Genomic DNA, 18,216 nt, shown 5'->3' with positions numbered 1-18,216 from the left:
TTTCCCCTGCAGATTCCAGACTGATATCCCAGCCCATACCATGGCAAAGGTAATGTCAGGGAACAAGCTGGGATATCTGTGTGCATACATGGTGTGAAAACTAACTGAGGTTAAACAATAGTTTCAGGTCCTGATCTGACGTACCCTAACCAACCATGGTTAGTGGAGTAGCCCATGCTTATAACCGGAATTATATCCAGAATTAAATTTTGTTGGCCTTAAAGGTGCCACTGGACTCAAACTTTGTTCTGTTGCTTCAGCCCAACACCTGAATCTGCACTATCTATAGTTATTTTAATCAAAACACAATTTCAATTGATGGTTTAACTGAGCCACTGTAAAACCATGCAGTGGTTTCCAAATGAATGAAAAGCCAAATGTAAAAAGCAATCCGATTTCTGCTACCTTCTGGGGTAGCAAATGGCTGCCCGCCCCCCCTACAGAAGAATTCCCTGGGAGGGAACAAACGTTTCCCCTTGTTTCAATGTAACTGGATAAATGGCTTTCTAGATGCAGCATCCTCAGTTACATAATAGTTATGGGTGTGGGGTTTTTTTAAGATTCACAAAGCTATTTTAATTGACTAAGAAACAGAGCCCCTTTGTTACATGTCTAAAACTTGATAAAGAAGATCCGTTATGCAAGAGAGATGATCACTAAGAAACCCATCCAAACTGGAAGGAAAACAAGGACATTAAAGCCAGAAATAAGTTTCCCACTGGAAATGAAAGCAATTACAGCAACATAAAAATGTGTTTCAAAAAAATTAATTATACATCCCTATCTATCAGTAACCAGCTGCAATTATTTTTCATTAAAAAACACAGCTTAAGTTTTTGGTTACTAGATTCTCATGGAACATGTCGAAGTATTTAGGAAATTGTTATTTCAGGCCTGAAACACAGTTAAATGACAATAAACCTCCAAGAGGTGTGATGCAAAAGAAAAGCCAGATAACATCTTTGTTGTTTGGAAAGCTGTTCGTTAAAATCAGAAATGCAGATCTCATTCTTGTAACTTGATCTCTCATCATTTAATAACTTGCCAAATGGTCCATAGAAAGTGAGCCTTCCAGAAGTGTAACCCTGAGTCCACCAGGGGGAGGCTAAAGTGTTGGGGTATCAGGGGGAAAAGGTGCAATCTTCCCTGAGGATTTGGTGGTCCTGAAGCTGCAGGTAGAAGTACTCTTACCTCCTTTCTATAATACTATATATTAATATTCTAGGGATACCAGAAACTCCTGTAAAGAACAGAGAGTATCCCAACACATAGCACAGCTGCAAGTTGATGCCCCTTTATAGGACTGGACAGACGTAAGTCAGAAAGACTGAGACCCTGGTCTGCTCAAATACAACAGGCCTGAATTGTTCCATGTTGATTGTTGTTGTATATGCTCAATTACTGTTCCAGATACTATGTCTTCTGAAGTTTGTTTATTGTTATTTTCCTAAATGCAAGTGTCACAAGGTGGGATCACACTGTCACAGACGTGAACGCTCAGTTCTTTAATAAAAAAAATAAATACATATTGATTTGATATTACACTTTGAATTAAACAGAAGTTAGAGAAGCACAACAGCTAAGGGTGCCTGCAAGCAGCAGTCAGAACTTCCCTTGTCATTCTAACCCTGCTCCAGAATCCCACCTTTTCCCAGTTTCCACGTACGGTACATCAAACATCTCATCTCAACCCATCATAGCCATGAAAGATGGATATAGTCAATATATCTAAATGTATACCTGCTATCTCTGTGTCTTTGAAACTCTCCAGAAAAGTCATTTGCGAGGTGAGCAAGTGCAGGTCCCATGTAAGTGTGTTTAAATGATAAGAGGAAGTGATGTCATCATCACCATTAGGTTTTTTTTGTATTATAACATAACTTTCATTAGGAGGGAATGGTAAAAACTGATTACAGCCCTGCCTTCACTTAGGAAAAAGCTCACAAATATATTTTCATAACAAATCTGAACAATCATTCCCCCTCTTGGAATAAAGATGTATGTGTAAAATAAAAGCCATTGCTGTTTTTTGTATTCAGCAAGTTTCTTGTGCCACTGGATGTACCAACAATTTGAAATCAAGTTATTGGTATGTAAAGCAATCATCAAAATGCCAGATATGTGCACAGTTTAAATTTAATTTCTGTGAGAAGGGCAATATTATTTAGCTCTCAGAACAGAGGCTCATTTTAAGGTAAGAGAAGCCCATTTTAAAAGTACAAAATAAGAACAGAATTATAGTTTCTGAATACATAAAGGGAAAATTGGTTTATAAAATATGATGCACCGTGTAGAGGAATAGTTGTTTTTCTTTTTGAATAATAGCTGCATTAAGTAACTCAAAACAATATGTTATGCTTTGCGTATTTTAACAGTTTGAATAATGCAATTTACTCCTCCGGTCCCCCCACAAAGAAGTGTTCTGTCTAATGTAAGCATTTCATAAATTATGTTTAAAGGTAGCACATTTTGACTCCACCACAAATAACGTGGCAGTCCTGTATCCGGTTGTACTAAAACCTGATTGAGGATAGTCAACCATTCATATGGTCAGCTATCTTAAAAACAATGGGAGGGAAAAGTGGCTCAGTGGGAGGCCATCTGCTTAGCCTGCAGAAAGTCCCAGGTTCAATCCCCCAGCATCTCCAGCTAAAAGGATGAAGGAGTAGGTGATGGGAAAGGCCTTTGCCTGAGACCCTGGAGAGCTGCCATCTGAGTAACAGACAACACTGACCTAAGCAGTGGTCTGATTCACTACCAAGTAGCTTCATGGATACATAGTCACATGAAAATTGATAGGAGACAGAGAAAGGAACAGGTACAAAGACAGTCACAAACAACTTAAGCCTCTGAACCACTAACAGAGAAGCTACAATACAAACTGATATTGCTTTTTTATACTAGATTGTTTTGGCTTTCCTCCAAAGGCTGCTGATAACACTTCATTAGAAATCCGTAGTCTCTCTTGCCCTTCCTCTCAATACCTGAGTAACATACAACACTGACCTAAATGGAGCAGTGGTCTGATTCACTACCAAGTAGCTTCATGGGTACATAGTCACATGAAAATTGATAGGAGACAGAGAAAGGAACAGGTACAAAGACAGTCACAAACAACTTAAGCCTCTGAACCACTAACAGAGAAGCTACAATATAAACTGATATTGCTTTTTTATACTAGATGGTTTTGGCTTTCCTCCAAAGGCCCCTGTGGACTGTTGTTTGGTGAGCTGCTGATAACACTTCATTAGAAATCCATAGTCTCTCTTGCCCTTCCTCTCAATACCCAAGGTTCTGTGGAAGAAGGAATGATGGCTAAGTCCATATTAGTTTGCAGCAAAGAGATGCTCTACAGATAGGGTTGCCAACTCCTGCTTGAGAAATACCTGGAGATTTGGAAGTGGAGAGGACAAGGATATGTTGTCATAGAGTCTACCTTCCAAAGCAGCCATTTTCTTCAAAAGAACTGATCTGTCACCTGGAGACCAGTTGTAATTTTGGGAGACCTCCAGCCTCCACGTGGAGATTGGCAACCCTAGTTACAGAGTATGCATCATTCCTGGTTGTTACCACAGGAGACAATTGCTGTGTTTACACCAATGAACATGCTTAACGTCTACCGGCCACTCCCCCCATTTCACAAGGACAAGCAAATGTTTCCCAGTACAGCTGAGCTGAATTGCTGTCAGTGCTGGTTTTCAAGTCAAAACATGCATGCTCAACTTCCAAGGAACAGATATGCAAGGCAAACACCACTCCAAAGCCTTAATTCCAGAGAAGGAGCTGCATTAGTCTGCTGCAGCAAAAAATAAACAGGAGTCTTGTATTACTCTGGTCCCTGCCACACAGGGGGAAAGGAACGGGCGGCAGGATCACATTGATCCCCTGAGCCTGGCGCATTCCCTCCCCGGCACGACAGTGGGGAACGGGAGACTGCCGAACTGCGCATGTCTGAGCATGCACAGTTCAGCCAGGAGCCGGGGATGTGCCGGCAGAAGGACATGCCGGCGATCCCACGGCCAGCCTTGATGCAGCCACGCTGGAAGTACCACCTCGGTAGGTGGTGTATTTTTGCTGCGCCTTTTCGGGGGTTGGGACGGATCGGGGATGGGTGCGCACCACTTCCCAGATGTTGCGGTGAGATCGCGCCCGTTTGCTGCGCCCCCAATCCGTCCCTCTCCTGGGCCAAACCTTTACGTGTGACCGGGGCCTCTAAAGACTAACAACTTTATTCCAGCATAAGCTTGCAAGGATGTCATCACATGCATACAGCAGGTCCTCATTAGGCACACATTTATGTATTAAGGTATGAAGAAGAAAATTATGAACATCAAAGGTCCATGACATTCAAGTGGAGAGTGAAATGTAATAACATAAAATTAGCTCATATCAACAGCAGAGCAGCTATATGTTGTTCTAATTGAAATTTCCAACTTGCCTTCAAAAGCAGCCCTACATACAGCGCATTATAGTAATCTGGATTTGAGGTTACAGTAGTACGGGTCAGTGTGGCTAGATTGGCTGTATCCAAGAGTATCCAAAACTGTATCAAGATGGGTAGCCATGTCAGCCTGTCTGTAGCTGTAGAAAAAAGTAAGTCCAGCAGCACCTTAAAAACTAACAAAATTTGTGGTAGGGTGCCCTGACCTGGATAGCCCAGGCAGGTCTGATCTCGTCAGATCTCGGAAGCTAAGCAGGGCCGACCCTGGCAGGAACCTGGAAGAGAGAGCTCCAAGGAATACCAGGACTAGGACACAGAGGCAGGCTATCAAGTCACCTCTCTGAAATGTCCTAGCCCCACTAGGGGTCACCAGAAGTCACCATGACTTCCAGGCTCACAAGCACATATACACACACAATATTCACCCCCAAAAAACAAAAATTGTAATAAGTAATCAGCTTTTGTAGGACTCACAAAAGTTCACATCCTACCACAAAACTGTGTCCTAATACCCTACCACAAAACTGTAGCCACGGTTTTCAAGATGTCACTGAAGGACAGAGGGAGGGAAGGGGCTGCAGCTCAGTGGCAGATCGTGCAGAAGGTCACAGGTTCAATCCCTGGCATCTCCAGTTAAAAGGACCAGGCAGTAGGTGATGTGAAAGACCTCAGCAGACAATACTCATCTTGATGGACTGATGGTCTGATTTTGTATAAGGCAGCTTTTGTATTAGGCAGCTTCACGTGTTCAAAGCACTCTTATCAACAACACTGACCTGCTTCTTCACCACACCCCAAAAAGCTCTTAACTGATTCCACTAAAAGCATAGCTACATGATCCAATGGCAGGAAATACCCCCCTCAAAACCACAGCCTTTCTCAGTCTCACATGCGTTTTTACAAGTATGCACACCAAGGTTTGTTCACACACATTTAAAGTACAGTGTGAAGTAGATATGAGAAACTGCACAAATTAACTTACACCAGGTAATCCTGCTAAAACCTAAAACATCTATTCCGCAGTAACTGTCACAACACAATAAAGCAGCCTGCATGACAGGCAACTGGAAAAGTTGCAGGGCCCAGAACCTGGGCTCTTATAAAGAAACCCTTATAGGAAACCCTGGATTTGTGAGTCCTTTGTAGGGGAGGGTGGAAAGTGCCATCAAGCTGCAGCCAATTTACAGCTACCCCATAGAGTTCTCAAGGCAAGAGACAAACAGAGCTGATTTGCCATTGCCTGCCTCTGCACAGCAACCCTGGACTTCCTTGGTGGTCTCCCACACTGACACTGGACTTCCCTGATGGTCTCCCATTAGGGCTACCAAGTACTTACCGTGAATCGGCGGGGGACATATAGTTCTTGGTGGGAACATTCCCGGGGGGAAAACACAGGCGCTGCACTATCCTGTTGCCCAGACATGACGTGGGCATGTAGCCGGGTGACGTCTGGCAATGGGGCTGAAAACTCGATGGTACCATCGAGTTTCCAGCCCCATTGCCAGAGCGTCACCCGGCTACGTGCCCAGCATGCTTACGTCACGTCTGGGCGACAGGATAGTGCAACGCTGCCGTGTTACATGCAAGAATGTTCCGGCGAGGAAGCATGTGTCCCCCGCCGATTTGTAGGTAGGTACTTGGTAACCCTATCTCCCATCCAAGTACTAACCAGGGCCAATGCTGCTTAGCTTCTGCGATCTTTTAGACTTTTTTTTCCATTCTCAAAAGCAACACCCCAGAATAAAAACAGCTTTCCCCTACAGTGTAGGAAAAGCCTCCACTACCAATGATTAGTTGCTGACGGTGAATGTGTGACTTTGCTTTTTAAAAATTTCCAGATGTGCAAATTATTGGCTATGATGTTTGACTTTCCTACAGTTTTTCTTCCACCCCTGCCCACCATCCATGTTTTTCTCTCTCTCTTTGCTCCTTAAACAGGGAGCAAATAATCCCAGCCAGGCCAAGTAACTAGAGATTTTACTACTGCCTGGTGGCAAGTTATTAGGGCATAATGATAAGCAGATCTACTCAGAACTGCCATGTTTTTTGTGGGGCTTTCTCCCACGAAAGTGTCCTTAGGGATCTCTGTCCAACAGCTGGACTCAAACTAAAGCACATCTCCCCATCTTGACTCAGTTTCCATCCTTAGGTACCCCCTTGGTCCTCTGTCCCTTACGACCCTGCCACCGAAGGGGGGCGCTCCATCACACACACACTAAATAGTCCACTTCAAATGCACTCTCCAACTGGATTTTGCTAGTTTACACAGGAAAATCCAGTTGGAAAATGTACTGAAAGTGGATTATTTAGTGTGTGTGACCGCAGCCTCCAATTTAACGAAGGGGTATGGACTCAGCCCTGCCTGAAAATCGCACGGCCCGATTTGAAGATCCTAAAATCCTAGATACATTGGAGGTGCTGGCGCCGGTTCCTCGACCGCCAGGAACAACCACTCTGCACACGCTCAGCGGCACCGCCATACCTTCATACGCTCCAAGAGCGAACCTGGCACCTGGAGTAACAAGCCGGCGGGGCAGCAGGCTCCTCTTACCTCCGAGTAGCGCTGCTCCAGGCGGGCGATCGCCTCCCTCTCCACCTCCCACTCGGGCCGCTTCTTCTGTTTGCGCTGCAGCCGCAGCTTGTTCTTGCGCTGGGCGTATTTCTTCTTCCAGCGCTCGAAGCTGCGCACCGGGTCGGGGATCGACCCCGCGGTGATCCCTCCTGATTTCCCCATCCTCCCACACTCAAGCGTGCAGGCAGAGGTACTCACGCTGCTCCCCGTGCAAAGGCGACGAGCAGAGGCGAAGCCGGGCGCACGGAGAGCGCGTCACCGCACAACCCAGGCCCGGTCTCCTCCCACCAACCGGGAAGGCTCCACCCCGAGCTGTGGGGTGAGGAGGGAATGTCCCGGGTGATATTGCAGCTAGGTGGGTCGTGGTCGTGTGTGCCCTTGCATCGAAGCGTCTGTCTATTTCTTTATTATGACGGAGAGCTTTTCACAAGCTCGGTGAATACGGAGAGCTGCGAGAAATGCCACTTCCCAGTGGGTTGCAACCATACTCTTGGCGGCTTCTCCCTTGTGGAAAGGCATGTAGCCTGTTGCATGGGAGAAGCGCTGAAGTAGCTTCTCGAATCTAGTAAGAAAGATCCAGGTGGGTTGGGTCGGGTCGGGTCGGCTCGGCTCGACTAGCCCTGTTCTGAAGCAGTAGCACAAATTTAGAGTCCAGTGGCACCTTTAAGACCAACGAAGTTTTATTCAAGCACGATTCCGCAAAAGCAGTTGTTGCGCCCTAAAAAATAAGGATCAAGAAGACTCGGGGGAGATGCGTGTCAAAATGTGGCCCTGCAGCAAATAGTGGGAAATTGAGGAATACAGCCGGGGAAACGGGAGACCCAGGGCGCAACAATTGCTTTTGAGGAATCGGTCAAGGTATGAGCTTTTGTGGGCATGCACACTTTTTCAAATACATTAGAATGGTAGGTAAGGTTCACTTATAGACAGGTGCTGGACAGCTGATTAACCTGTAACATGATGAGGATGTGCAAAGACAGAACTAAATAACAAGCTACGGTTATAAGGTCAACAGTTGTAAAGCAATAAATATGTGAAAATAGATAAATGTGTAAAGGTATGTTTTCTAATTGTGGGAAGTAAACTGATACTCCTCATTATCTCCTCTCAAGGGTGGAGATCACTTAACAGCATTGTTTTCCTTTTTTGAGGTGGATGCAGCAAAACATCTCAATATTCCTTGCATTACATTCAGTATTCTAATATACTATTCTGAATAAGAAATACACTACAATACAGAGGCTGTATAGTCCTTCTGGTTGAGAATACATATATGAGGACTGAATGAGTTAGTATATGTAATGAGATAAGAAAACAATATCCCTGTTAAGTCCTCCTGAAGGGATGTTCATTCCGAGTGTTGTAATAACTTGGAATTCAGCAATTTCCCATTCCATTCCTTTCCTGAAGTTCCTTTGTAATAAAACAGCTACTTTGAGGTCACCCATTGAATATCCTGAAAGGTTGAAGTGTTCTCCTACAGATTTCTCAATCTTGTGATTCCTGATGATTCCAGATCTGTGTCCATTTATCCTCTGGCATAGGATGTGTCCTGTTTGTCCTCTGTAGAGGACCAAAGGGCATTGATGACATTTGATGGCATATACCATGTTAGAAGATGAGCAAGTGAATGAGCCTTTGATGGTGTAGTTGGCATTGTTAGGTCAAGTGATTGTGTTGTCTTGGTGTATGTGGCAGCAAAGTTGGCATCTGGGTTTATTGCAAGCTCTGGTCCCAGTGTCCATGTTCAAATTAGGTGTTGTATTATTGTGGGTGAGGAGTTGTTTGAGACAGCAGAACAAAGCAGTAGAACAAAGTCCGAGCCCAGTGGCACCTTTAAGACCAACAGAGTTTTCTTCAAGCTATGAGCTTTCATGTGTACACACACTTCCCATTTGAGGAAGTGTGCGTACACACAAAATCTCATACCTTAAATAAAACTTTGTTGGTCTTAAAGGTGCCACTGGGCTCAAATGTTGTTCGCCAAGTCTAGCAAGTTTATCGTATAGTGTATCCACTTATGCTATAAGTGGTCACTGTGCCCCTCTTGTACACAAGGTCATAGAATCATAGAGTTGGAAGGGACCTCCAGGCTCACCTAGTCCAACCCCCTGCACAATGCAGGAAATTCACAAATACCGCCCCCCAATGCTAACACTGCCTCCCCCCACACGCACCCAGTGACCCCTGTTCCACTTTTGAGTATCATGCAAATATGCTCGAACTGCAGCCACAGGTCAGTGGATATTGCATGGTTGTAGAGGTTAGAGCCACAGAACTGGCTGTGGCTGGGAGACCCTGGTTCAAATCCCCAAGGTGTTCTAAGCCTTCAGGATTAATCATTGCTGCTCTTCCCTGCTGCAACAGTACCGTGTACCTGATACGAAGTGGGTTCTGGCCTACAAAGTCTTGTGCCACAATGATCATCAGAGGGAGGGAGGGAGGGAGGAGGTGTTACAGAGAAGAGCCGGTTGGAGTCAGGCTGCAGAGGTGCAATGCAAAAATGTAGTCGCATAGACTGTTCCACATTTTGCATTGTAACTCTGCAGACTGACTCCAACTGGCTCTTCCTTGTAACACTACTCATCTCTCCAAGCTTTAATGGAAGCTGATTACATTTTTCATAGAGGTAGATCAAGATGGATAGCCAGGTTAGTCTGTCTGTAGCAGTAGAAAAGAGCAAGAGTCCTTAAAGACTCACAGAATTTGTGGCAGGGTATGAATATCTGAAGAAGCGAGCAGTGACTCATGAAAGTTCATACCCTGCCACAATTTTTGTTAGTCTTTAAGGTGCTACTGGACTCTTGCTCTTTCCTACTGCTATATTTTGCATGGTATCTCTGCATCCTGACAGGCCCTTTGTAACACCTCCTCCCTCTCTGACCTCATATAAAGGCCAATGGATATAAAATGGATCTCATATAAAGGCCAATGTTTCCTCATTCTTAGTTGTGTCAGACGAAATGAGCTTTTGTCTTGCCAAAGCTTATATCCTGGGATATGCTCTTGTTCTTTAAGGTGCTTAGGGTTGCCAGCATGGAGGTGGGGCCTGGGGGTCTTCTGCTTTTACAACTGATCTCCCCTGGAGAAAATGGCTGCTTTGAAGGGTGGCTTCTATGGCATTGTACCATGCTGAGGCCCCTCCCCTCCTCAAACCCCGCCCTCTCCCAGATTCACCCCCAAAGTCTCCAGATATTTTCCAACCCAGACCTGGCAACCCTAAAGGTGCTACTAGACTCAAATTTTGTTCTGCTGCTGCTACAGACTAACATGGAGACCCACCTGAAACCACAACAACTGTGGTTTGTCTTAAAGAAGAAGAGTTGGTTTTATACCCTGCTCTTCACTACCCGAAGGAGTCTCGGAGTGCCTTACAATCACCTTCCCTTCCTCTCCTCACAACAGACACCCTGTGAGGTAGGTGGGGCTAAGAGAGTTCTAAGAAAACCATGACTGACCCAAGGTCAACCACTTCATGTGGTGGAGTGTGTAATCAAACCCAGTTTTCCAGGTTAGAGTCCACCGCTCTTAACCACTACACCAAGCCGGCTCTTAAGGTACTCCAAGGCTCCGTTCTGTTCCCTCATATATAAATTGGACATGCATGTTTGAAACAGGGCTTGGTCCTCCACCTGTGGAACTTGTTTGAGCTCTTTCTCTGGGGGTGTAACAAGATAATTACGCTGTTTAAAGGTCTGGACGACTTGTACTGTGAAAGTTATTCTCACCAGCCAAGTAGCATCAGAGACTCTAAAAGGGGGACAACTTTAAACTGCAATGGTGCAGTATTTATAAGTGAGTTCTGTGTTTAACCTTGCAAGAGCAAACCAGACAGAAACTGTCAATGAGTTGGTGATCTTTTATTGAAAAAAGACACAACTTTTTTATCAGGTAAGATAATTAAAAAATAGAGACAAGACAGTTTTATTGTAATGAGCCTCCGGCTCTGTTTGTTGTGATCCGCCATGAGCCTGCTTTAGGGAGGGTGGAATAAAAATCCAAAAAATAAAATAAACAAAACCCTAAAATCACTGAAAGACCTCATGCAAGGAAAACCATCTCTCTTAACATTTCTCAAGCGTGATTGAATAAATGAGCTTTAAAGCTAATCAGATTTCGAATTAGAATGCTTTAAAAGGCTTGGGAAACCCAATGCAAACACACAAATAAATACAAATAAATGCTTTAAAAGGCTTGGGAAACCCAATACAAACACTCAAATAAATACCTATATCCTTCCAATGCTCCCTCTAAGCTGTAGAGTCTCGTGAGTAAAAATTCTACTTTGTGAGCTACTGGCATTAAAGTTGTGAGCAAGTGATTTGGCTACTGCATACATTAGTTTGCTCTGGAGCCATCCTTCCTGAGCGAAGACAACAATGTGTGAGCCGGAGGCTAAAAAACTGTAAGCTAGCGCACACTAACTCAGCTTAGAGGGAACACTGCCTTTGACACTCCTTTCACAGAAAACCTGAGTAACTCTTCCATGTGACACTTTTATACAGAAAGGGACAGACACTATCTTAGAAAAATCCTTATAATTTTACTGTGATGACTGTACAGGTACGTGATTGGTTCTTAAAATGATTTTATGAAGTCATACTCAGGTCCAATGTTCCCTCTAAGCTGTGGAGTCTTGTGAGCAAAAATTCTGCTTTGTGAGCTACTGCATTAAAGCTATGAGCGAGCAATTTAGCTGCTGCATAAACTAGTTTGCTCTGGCACCATCCTTCCTGAGCTAAGACAAAAATGTGTGAGCCGGAGGCTAAAAAACTGTGAGCTAGCTCACACTAATTCAGCTTAGAGGGAAAACTGTGTGTTGATTATATCCGACAATGCTTCTTAACTACTCAGGCAAGATTAAAAAGGCTATATTCAATACTTTACTAGTCATTAAAAAGTGATTATTCTGTTTTTTTTCCCCTACAACTTCATTAATCGGCTGTCAAATATGAAAAATTCCTGAACTTTTTCTGAGTGGCCAGTGAACTTTTTACAATGGCTATGAGAAGTACATAAGAATGTACATGTTTAGTGTGTATATCCTGACAGGGGCATGGGCAGTACTAATACAGAGAAAAGGTGTGCCTTCAGCACCAAGAGCTAAAGTTCCAAGGAAAGCCAACGATAACTCAAGTCCCAACGGATTTCCTGGAGGATACTATTCCTACTCAATTTGATTTACCCTTGAGCTAAAGAAGGTTTTTTGCATAGCAGACCACTAGAGGTCGCAATAATTGGATGTATATAGAAAGTTCACAGGAGAAATCACACTGTGGCCCAGAATTGTTTATTAATTAGATTTTGAAACATCAGGGCTGAGTTCTGAAATATATAAATGAATAGTGACAAGTTCCAGAGGGCTAAACTGTTTGCAGTCGAAACAACAAATACACAGCACCATAAAGACTTAACAAATTTGTAGTGCCACATGTGGGATTAGAATTAATGTGAAATTTGATGTCATATCTTCCCAGTACATGTGCAATACATGCCACATACTCAGAAAGTGAAAAAACACGATTTACAAACAGATCTCATTTTTAATTTCTGTATGGAAGAACTCATTGTGGCATGCAAAATGTCTCCAGGTTTTACTCTGTGTTACCTGTAATTCTGCAGTTGTTTGTCCAGCAGTGGAACTAGCAGAAGCATGCCTCCCCATCTAGTTTTCTGTAGAGGTCATCAGGAAAATTGGAGACTGGCTGGAAGTTCTCCCAACACAATAGGGCTTAAGGAGGGTTTTTACAAAACAGGTCTAATCACTGCGTCCTTGAACATAGGGGGTACAGCTCCCATCCTCAAAGAAGCATTTATCACTCCCCTTATTCACTTAGCCAGTCCCTCTCTGGCAGCTTTTATCCACCAGGAAGGGCAAAGGTTGAGAACACAGATGGCAGGTCTCACCTCTCCAAGGATCTTGTCCACATCCTGGGGCTCCACAAGCTGAAAGGTATCCATATAAATCAGGTGCCAAAAGTTCACAAGCAGAACTTTCACACAAGCAAGTGGAGCTCTCAGTTCAGACATTATTGCTCCAATCTCAAGGAGAATATCCTAAGAATAAGTCCCATTTAATAACATGGGAGTTACTTCCCAATAGACCTGCTTAGAATGTTCCTTGCATCATTTGTTTGGTGGAGGGGAGGGAGAGTATAATGCCTCCATCCTATCAACGATAGATTAAAGTCTGCAACGGCACTCAGTTTCTCCAAGCCTTTAAGCCTTTAAACTTTTCTGGCACAATGGATCTAAGTCACACTGAGCCTACAGGCTACATCAGTATCATGCAGACTATGTTTCTTCTAATGGTCAAAAAGTTGCTAAAGATTTCATATGAAAAGAGTACTTGACATTAATTACACAGAGAATATAACGTATCCCATGTAAGTCCAAACGAGTGATTACTTCATAAATCAATTTCCGTAAAAGAATACAGCAATCAATGCTGCCACCTGTAAAAAAAAATCAGATTTATTCATCTCCTTTTCCAAAATGATAGAAAACTTACCCATTGATTAACCCAGGGCTATCTTTGGGCAGGAACGCACAGGAACCGAGTTCCTGCTGGCTTCAGAGTTGGCCACACCCCCTATGGCCAAAACCTCTGCATGCGTGGCTACAGAGGTGCGGTGCTGCTCGTTAGGGTGTGGGGTGCAGGCGATACAAAGACGACACAAGACAAACAGCTTCTGCAAAAAGCTGACTGAATGAAGGCAGGAACGAACGAACTCCTCTCACGCACCAGCTGCATTTATAGAAAAAAACTTTTCCTCCTCCCCTCCTTTCTTTTATACATTACATCATCCTAGGCATCAGACGTGAACTAAGGAATGTGTGGTCACGTTCTCTCAGGCAAGCTCTCTGTTATCTTTGCCACCCCCACTCTCTCAAGGTTACTGACTGCGTAGTGAGCAGTAAACAGATTCCATCTCGACCTCTCATGACGTATAAGGATTCCAGTTCCCAATTTCCAGCCAGGAGAATCCTGCACTGCCCTACACAGAGGGAAGGCCTGGAGAGCGACCCACTCGGTGACACTGAGGTGAGCGGGCCAGGGGGGCCCTGGAAGGATCGGGGAGGCATTGAAATGCCTCCCTGTGCCTTCCCTTCTCTTCAAAGGGGGGCTTGCCCAGGCAAGCCAAGTGAAGGCATCGGGTGTGGCCTAATATGCTAATAAGCTGTGCTGTCAGGGGTGTGACCTAATATGCTAATGAGTTTCTGTTGTTGGGTGTGGCCTATTATGCTAATGTGTTCCTGCTGGGCTTTTTATACAGAAAAGGCCCTAGATTAACCTTCTACCTAATTATCATCAGTACGGTGACCTGTTTTGCTTCTGACTCTAAGGGTTGCCATTCCCCCATTTGTCTTTGTTTCTTTAAAACATGACCCAAAAACTTACTATTCAAGCACCCATTTAACCCATAAGAACATAAGAGAAGACAATGCTGGATCAGGCCAATGGCCCATCCAGTCCAACACTCTGTCACACAGTGGCCAAAAATACCAGGTGCCATCAGGAGGTCCACCAGTGGGGCCAGGACACTAGAAGCCCTCCCACTGTTGCCTCCCCTAGCCGCCACCACGTCCTGTGGCAGTGAATTCCATGTGTTAATCACTCTTTGGATGTAGAAGTACTTCCTTTTATCTGTTCTAACCCGACCGCTCAGCAATTTCATGGAGTGCCCATGAGTTCTTGTATTGTGAGAAAGGGAGAAAAGTACCTCTTTCTCTACCTGCTCTATCCCATGCATAATCTTATAAACCTCAATCATGTCACTCCACAGCTGTCGTTTCTCCCAGCTAAAGAGCCCTAAGCGCTTTAACCTTTCTTCATAGGGAAAGTTTTCCAACCCTTTTATCATTCGAGTTGCCCTTTTCTGCACTTTTTCCAAAGCTATAATATCCTTTTTAAGGTGTGGTGACCAGAAGTGTACGCAGTATCCCAAATGAGGTCGCACCATTGATTTATATAGGGGCATTATGATATTGCTGATCTGTTTTCAGTACCCTTCCTAATAATCCCCAGCATAGCATTGGCCTTCTTTATTGCAGTCACACACTGTCTCGACATTTTCAGTGAGTTATCTACCACGACTCCAAGATCTCTCTCTTCGTCAGTCTCTGCCAGTTTGGACCCAGAATTTGCATTCCCTCAAACCAGCCCAAGTAAGGCTGAATAGACAAAGTCATTCTGCAATGTGTTGATGATAGGCTCATTCTGTTCATCCAAGGATATATTTTTGTGTTTTTGATTTTTATAAATGTAATTATAATTATGTCCCCATCAAGCCTCAACTAACTTGTGGCAACCCCTCATAGGGTTTTCAAAGCAAGAGACAAACAGAAGTGGTTTGCCATTGCCTGGCTCTGTGTGGTAACCCTCATCTTCATAGAATCATAGAGTTGGAAGGGGCCACACAGACCATCTAGTCCAACCCCCTGCCCAATGCAGGACCAGCCTAAAGCATCTCTGACAAATATTTGTCCAGCCTCTTCTTGAAAGCTGTCAGTGAAGGGGAGCTTACCACCTCCCTAGGCAGCTGATTCCACCTTTGAACTATGACTGTGAAAAAGTTTTTCCTAATACCCAGCCGATACCTTTCCGCATGTAATTTAAACCCATTGCTTCGGGTCCTATCCTCTGTTGCCAACTGGAACAGCTCCTTGCCCTCCTCCAAATGACAACTTTTCAGATATTTAAAGAGAGCAATCATGTCCCCCCTCAATCTCCTCTTCTCCACATGAAACATTCTCAAGGCCCTTAGCCTTCCCTCGTAGGGCTCAGTCTCCAGACCCCTGATCATCCTCCATCACTTTCTTCTGCACCCTCTCAATTTTGTCCACATCCTTTTTGAAGTGAGGCCTCCAGAACTGCACACAGTACTCCAGGTGCGGCCTGACCAAGGCAGTATACAGAGGGGCTATGACCTCCTGCGATTTCGATGCTATGGCCCTTTTAGTACAACCCAAAACTGAATTTGCCTTTTTTGTCACCGCATCACACTGATTGCTCATATTTAGTTTACAGTCCATCCCTACCCCAAGATCTCTTTCCTTGGTGGTCTCCCATTGAAGTACTAACCCTGGCTGATCCTGTTTAGCAGCCAAGCTCTCACAAGCTTGAGCTATTCAGGCTGCTATAAATTTACAGGGAATAATACCACTGCAAACACAGGAAAAATATACAAAAACATCTGAAGACACAGTATAACTGTTAAATAAGCTCAAATTCATCCTATTTTGCCAGAAATCAAGGAAGTGTTTCTGAGCCAAAGCAAATGATGGTTTAAGTGGGCAATCATCCATCGAACAGACTGTTTCAGGGAGCTTTAAAGGTTTAGCAGTTCGCCAGACTTTGTTAATCTGATTTCTAATATATACATTTTCAATATGCTTCTAGTTTCTTGCTATTAACATCTTAACAGCCCATAGTAAAACTAAAACCACTTCTACATGTTCTCTCTCTCAGTTTTTTTTACACAGGGATGCATTTAGAAGAAGAACTTCAGAAAGTTTCCAGATTTTTACAGAAGGAAATTTTTTACAGAAGAAAAATGAATGTGGTGTGGGACCAGGGGTCTTTTGGGGCCGGAGCGTGCTGGAACGCCACTCCGAGAGCCCAGGAGCTGGCACAAATGGCGGTGGCAGCAAGCCCCGCCCCCAGCTTTCCGTGCTGAGGTCCGTCGCTGGCCTCCCTGGGGCTCGTGCCGGAGCACTGCCGCCTCAGGGAGGCCACAGGAGGCCCGTCACCAGGTGCTTGGGACCCGCGTGGGAGCGCTGCGGCCCCAGGAGGCCCATCGCCGGCTCTCTGGGGCTCACGCCAGAGTGCTGCCACCCCAGGGAGGCCAGAGGAGGCCCGTCGCCGGCTTTCTGGGGCCCCTGCCGGAGCGCTGCAGCCCCAGGGACGCCCCAGGAGGCCCGTCGCCTCTTGTACTTTTTAACTTGACATTAACTATCTGACGTGGATGTCAACAGCTCTGGGGCTCGCGTCAGAGTGCTGCCACCCCAGGGAGGCCAGAGGAGGCCCGTCGCCGGCTTTCTGGGGCCCGTGCCGGAGCACTGCGGCCCCAGGGAAGCCCCAGGAGGCCCGTCGCCTCTTGTACTTTTTAACTTGAATTAACTACCTGACGTGGATGTCAACAGTCATCTTATTTATTTTATGAATATATATATGCTTGTTTTAACAGCTTGTTGTTTTTGCATTAATCATTTATTCTTTTAATTGTAAGCTGTCTTGAACAGGACTCTGAAGAGGCAGCACAGAAATCTCTGAAATAAATAGAAGAAGAAAAAGAGAAGAGATTGGATTTATACCCCGCCCTTCTCTCGGAGTCTCAGAGCGGCTTACAATCTCTTTCCCCTTCCCCTACCCCTGTGAGGTAGGTGGGGCTGAGAGAGCTCTTTCAAGACCTGCTCTTGAGAGAACAGCTCTGACAGAACTATGGCTTGCCCAAGGTCATCCAGCAGCTGCAAGTGGAGGAGTGGGGAATCAAACCTGGTTCTCCCAGATTAGAGTCCACGCACTGAAGCACTACACCAAACTGGCTCTTATGCTGGACTCTTAATGTTCAAAGTGTTTGAGGTTGCTACTGACCCATACCAATGGACCTTCCAGCTTATTTGTTCTGATTGGCGATACTAAACCCAGAGCTCAATCAAGATATTTTTTGTTTTCTCGCCTACTGCCTGAGATTCCTTAACCCGAGATGGCAAGAAGTATGTTGTGTATCTTTGTCCATGAAACGTGTGCTTTATCACTGAGAAAGTCATCATCTGCTTTTTGGCCTCTAGCTGAATTCTGCAGGCAAACTGCTGACTTTTTAAGAGGGGAAATTGGCATTTCATCAACATGCCCAGGGTCAGCCCATCACCTGCTTGAAGAATTTGCCCTCAGTACAATTTTAAAAGGAAATTGGGAGGGAATAATTAAACAAGACATTTTAATTGTCTTGTTTTGCTACAATGTTGTTGTTATTTTACATTTTAATTGCTTTGGATGTTATTGTGAGAAAAATCAGGTAGGTGGTTTTAAATAGAAAATAAAATGCTTCTTGTGAGGATCTAGGACCAGCCAGCTTCCATGAAAACCATATGTCTCTCCACTCCTCTGTTCTCTTGTACAAAATGCATTGTCTGAATCATTCATTATGAACAAATAACCAGAGATCTTGCATTCGTGTAAATGAAAGCCAGTTTGGTG

At 44.6% G+C, this 18,216-nt stretch overlaps 1 protein-coding gene across 1 annotated transcript in view; it reads right to left on the bottom strand.

Moving 5' to 3' along the window:
* The window catches only part of DDX10 (DEAD-box helicase 10), a 255,941-nt gene extending 248,713 nt beyond the window's left edge, over positions 1-7,228 (bottom strand). Inside the window, exon 1 of the mRNA XM_015415396.1 lies at positions 6,993-7,228. Coding sequence (XP_015270882.1) covers positions 6,993-7,175 — 183 coding nt within the window. The 5' untranslated portion in view covers positions 7,176-7,228. The remainder of the gene's footprint in view (positions 1-6,992) is intronic.
* Between the last annotated feature and the right edge of the window lie 10,988 nt (positions 7,229-18,216).

Source organism: Gekko japonicus, unplaced genomic scaffold, assembly GCF_001447785.1.
Source record: "Gekko japonicus isolate JY-2015 unplaced genomic scaffold, Gekko_japonicus_V1.1 scaffold1101, whole genome shotgun sequence".
Lineage (NCBI taxonomy): Eukaryota > Metazoa > Chordata > Lepidosauria > Squamata > Gekkonidae > Gekko > Gekko japonicus.
The sequence above is the reverse complement of the archived record's forward strand: the minus strand, read 5'-3'. Positions and strand labels throughout refer to the sequence as shown.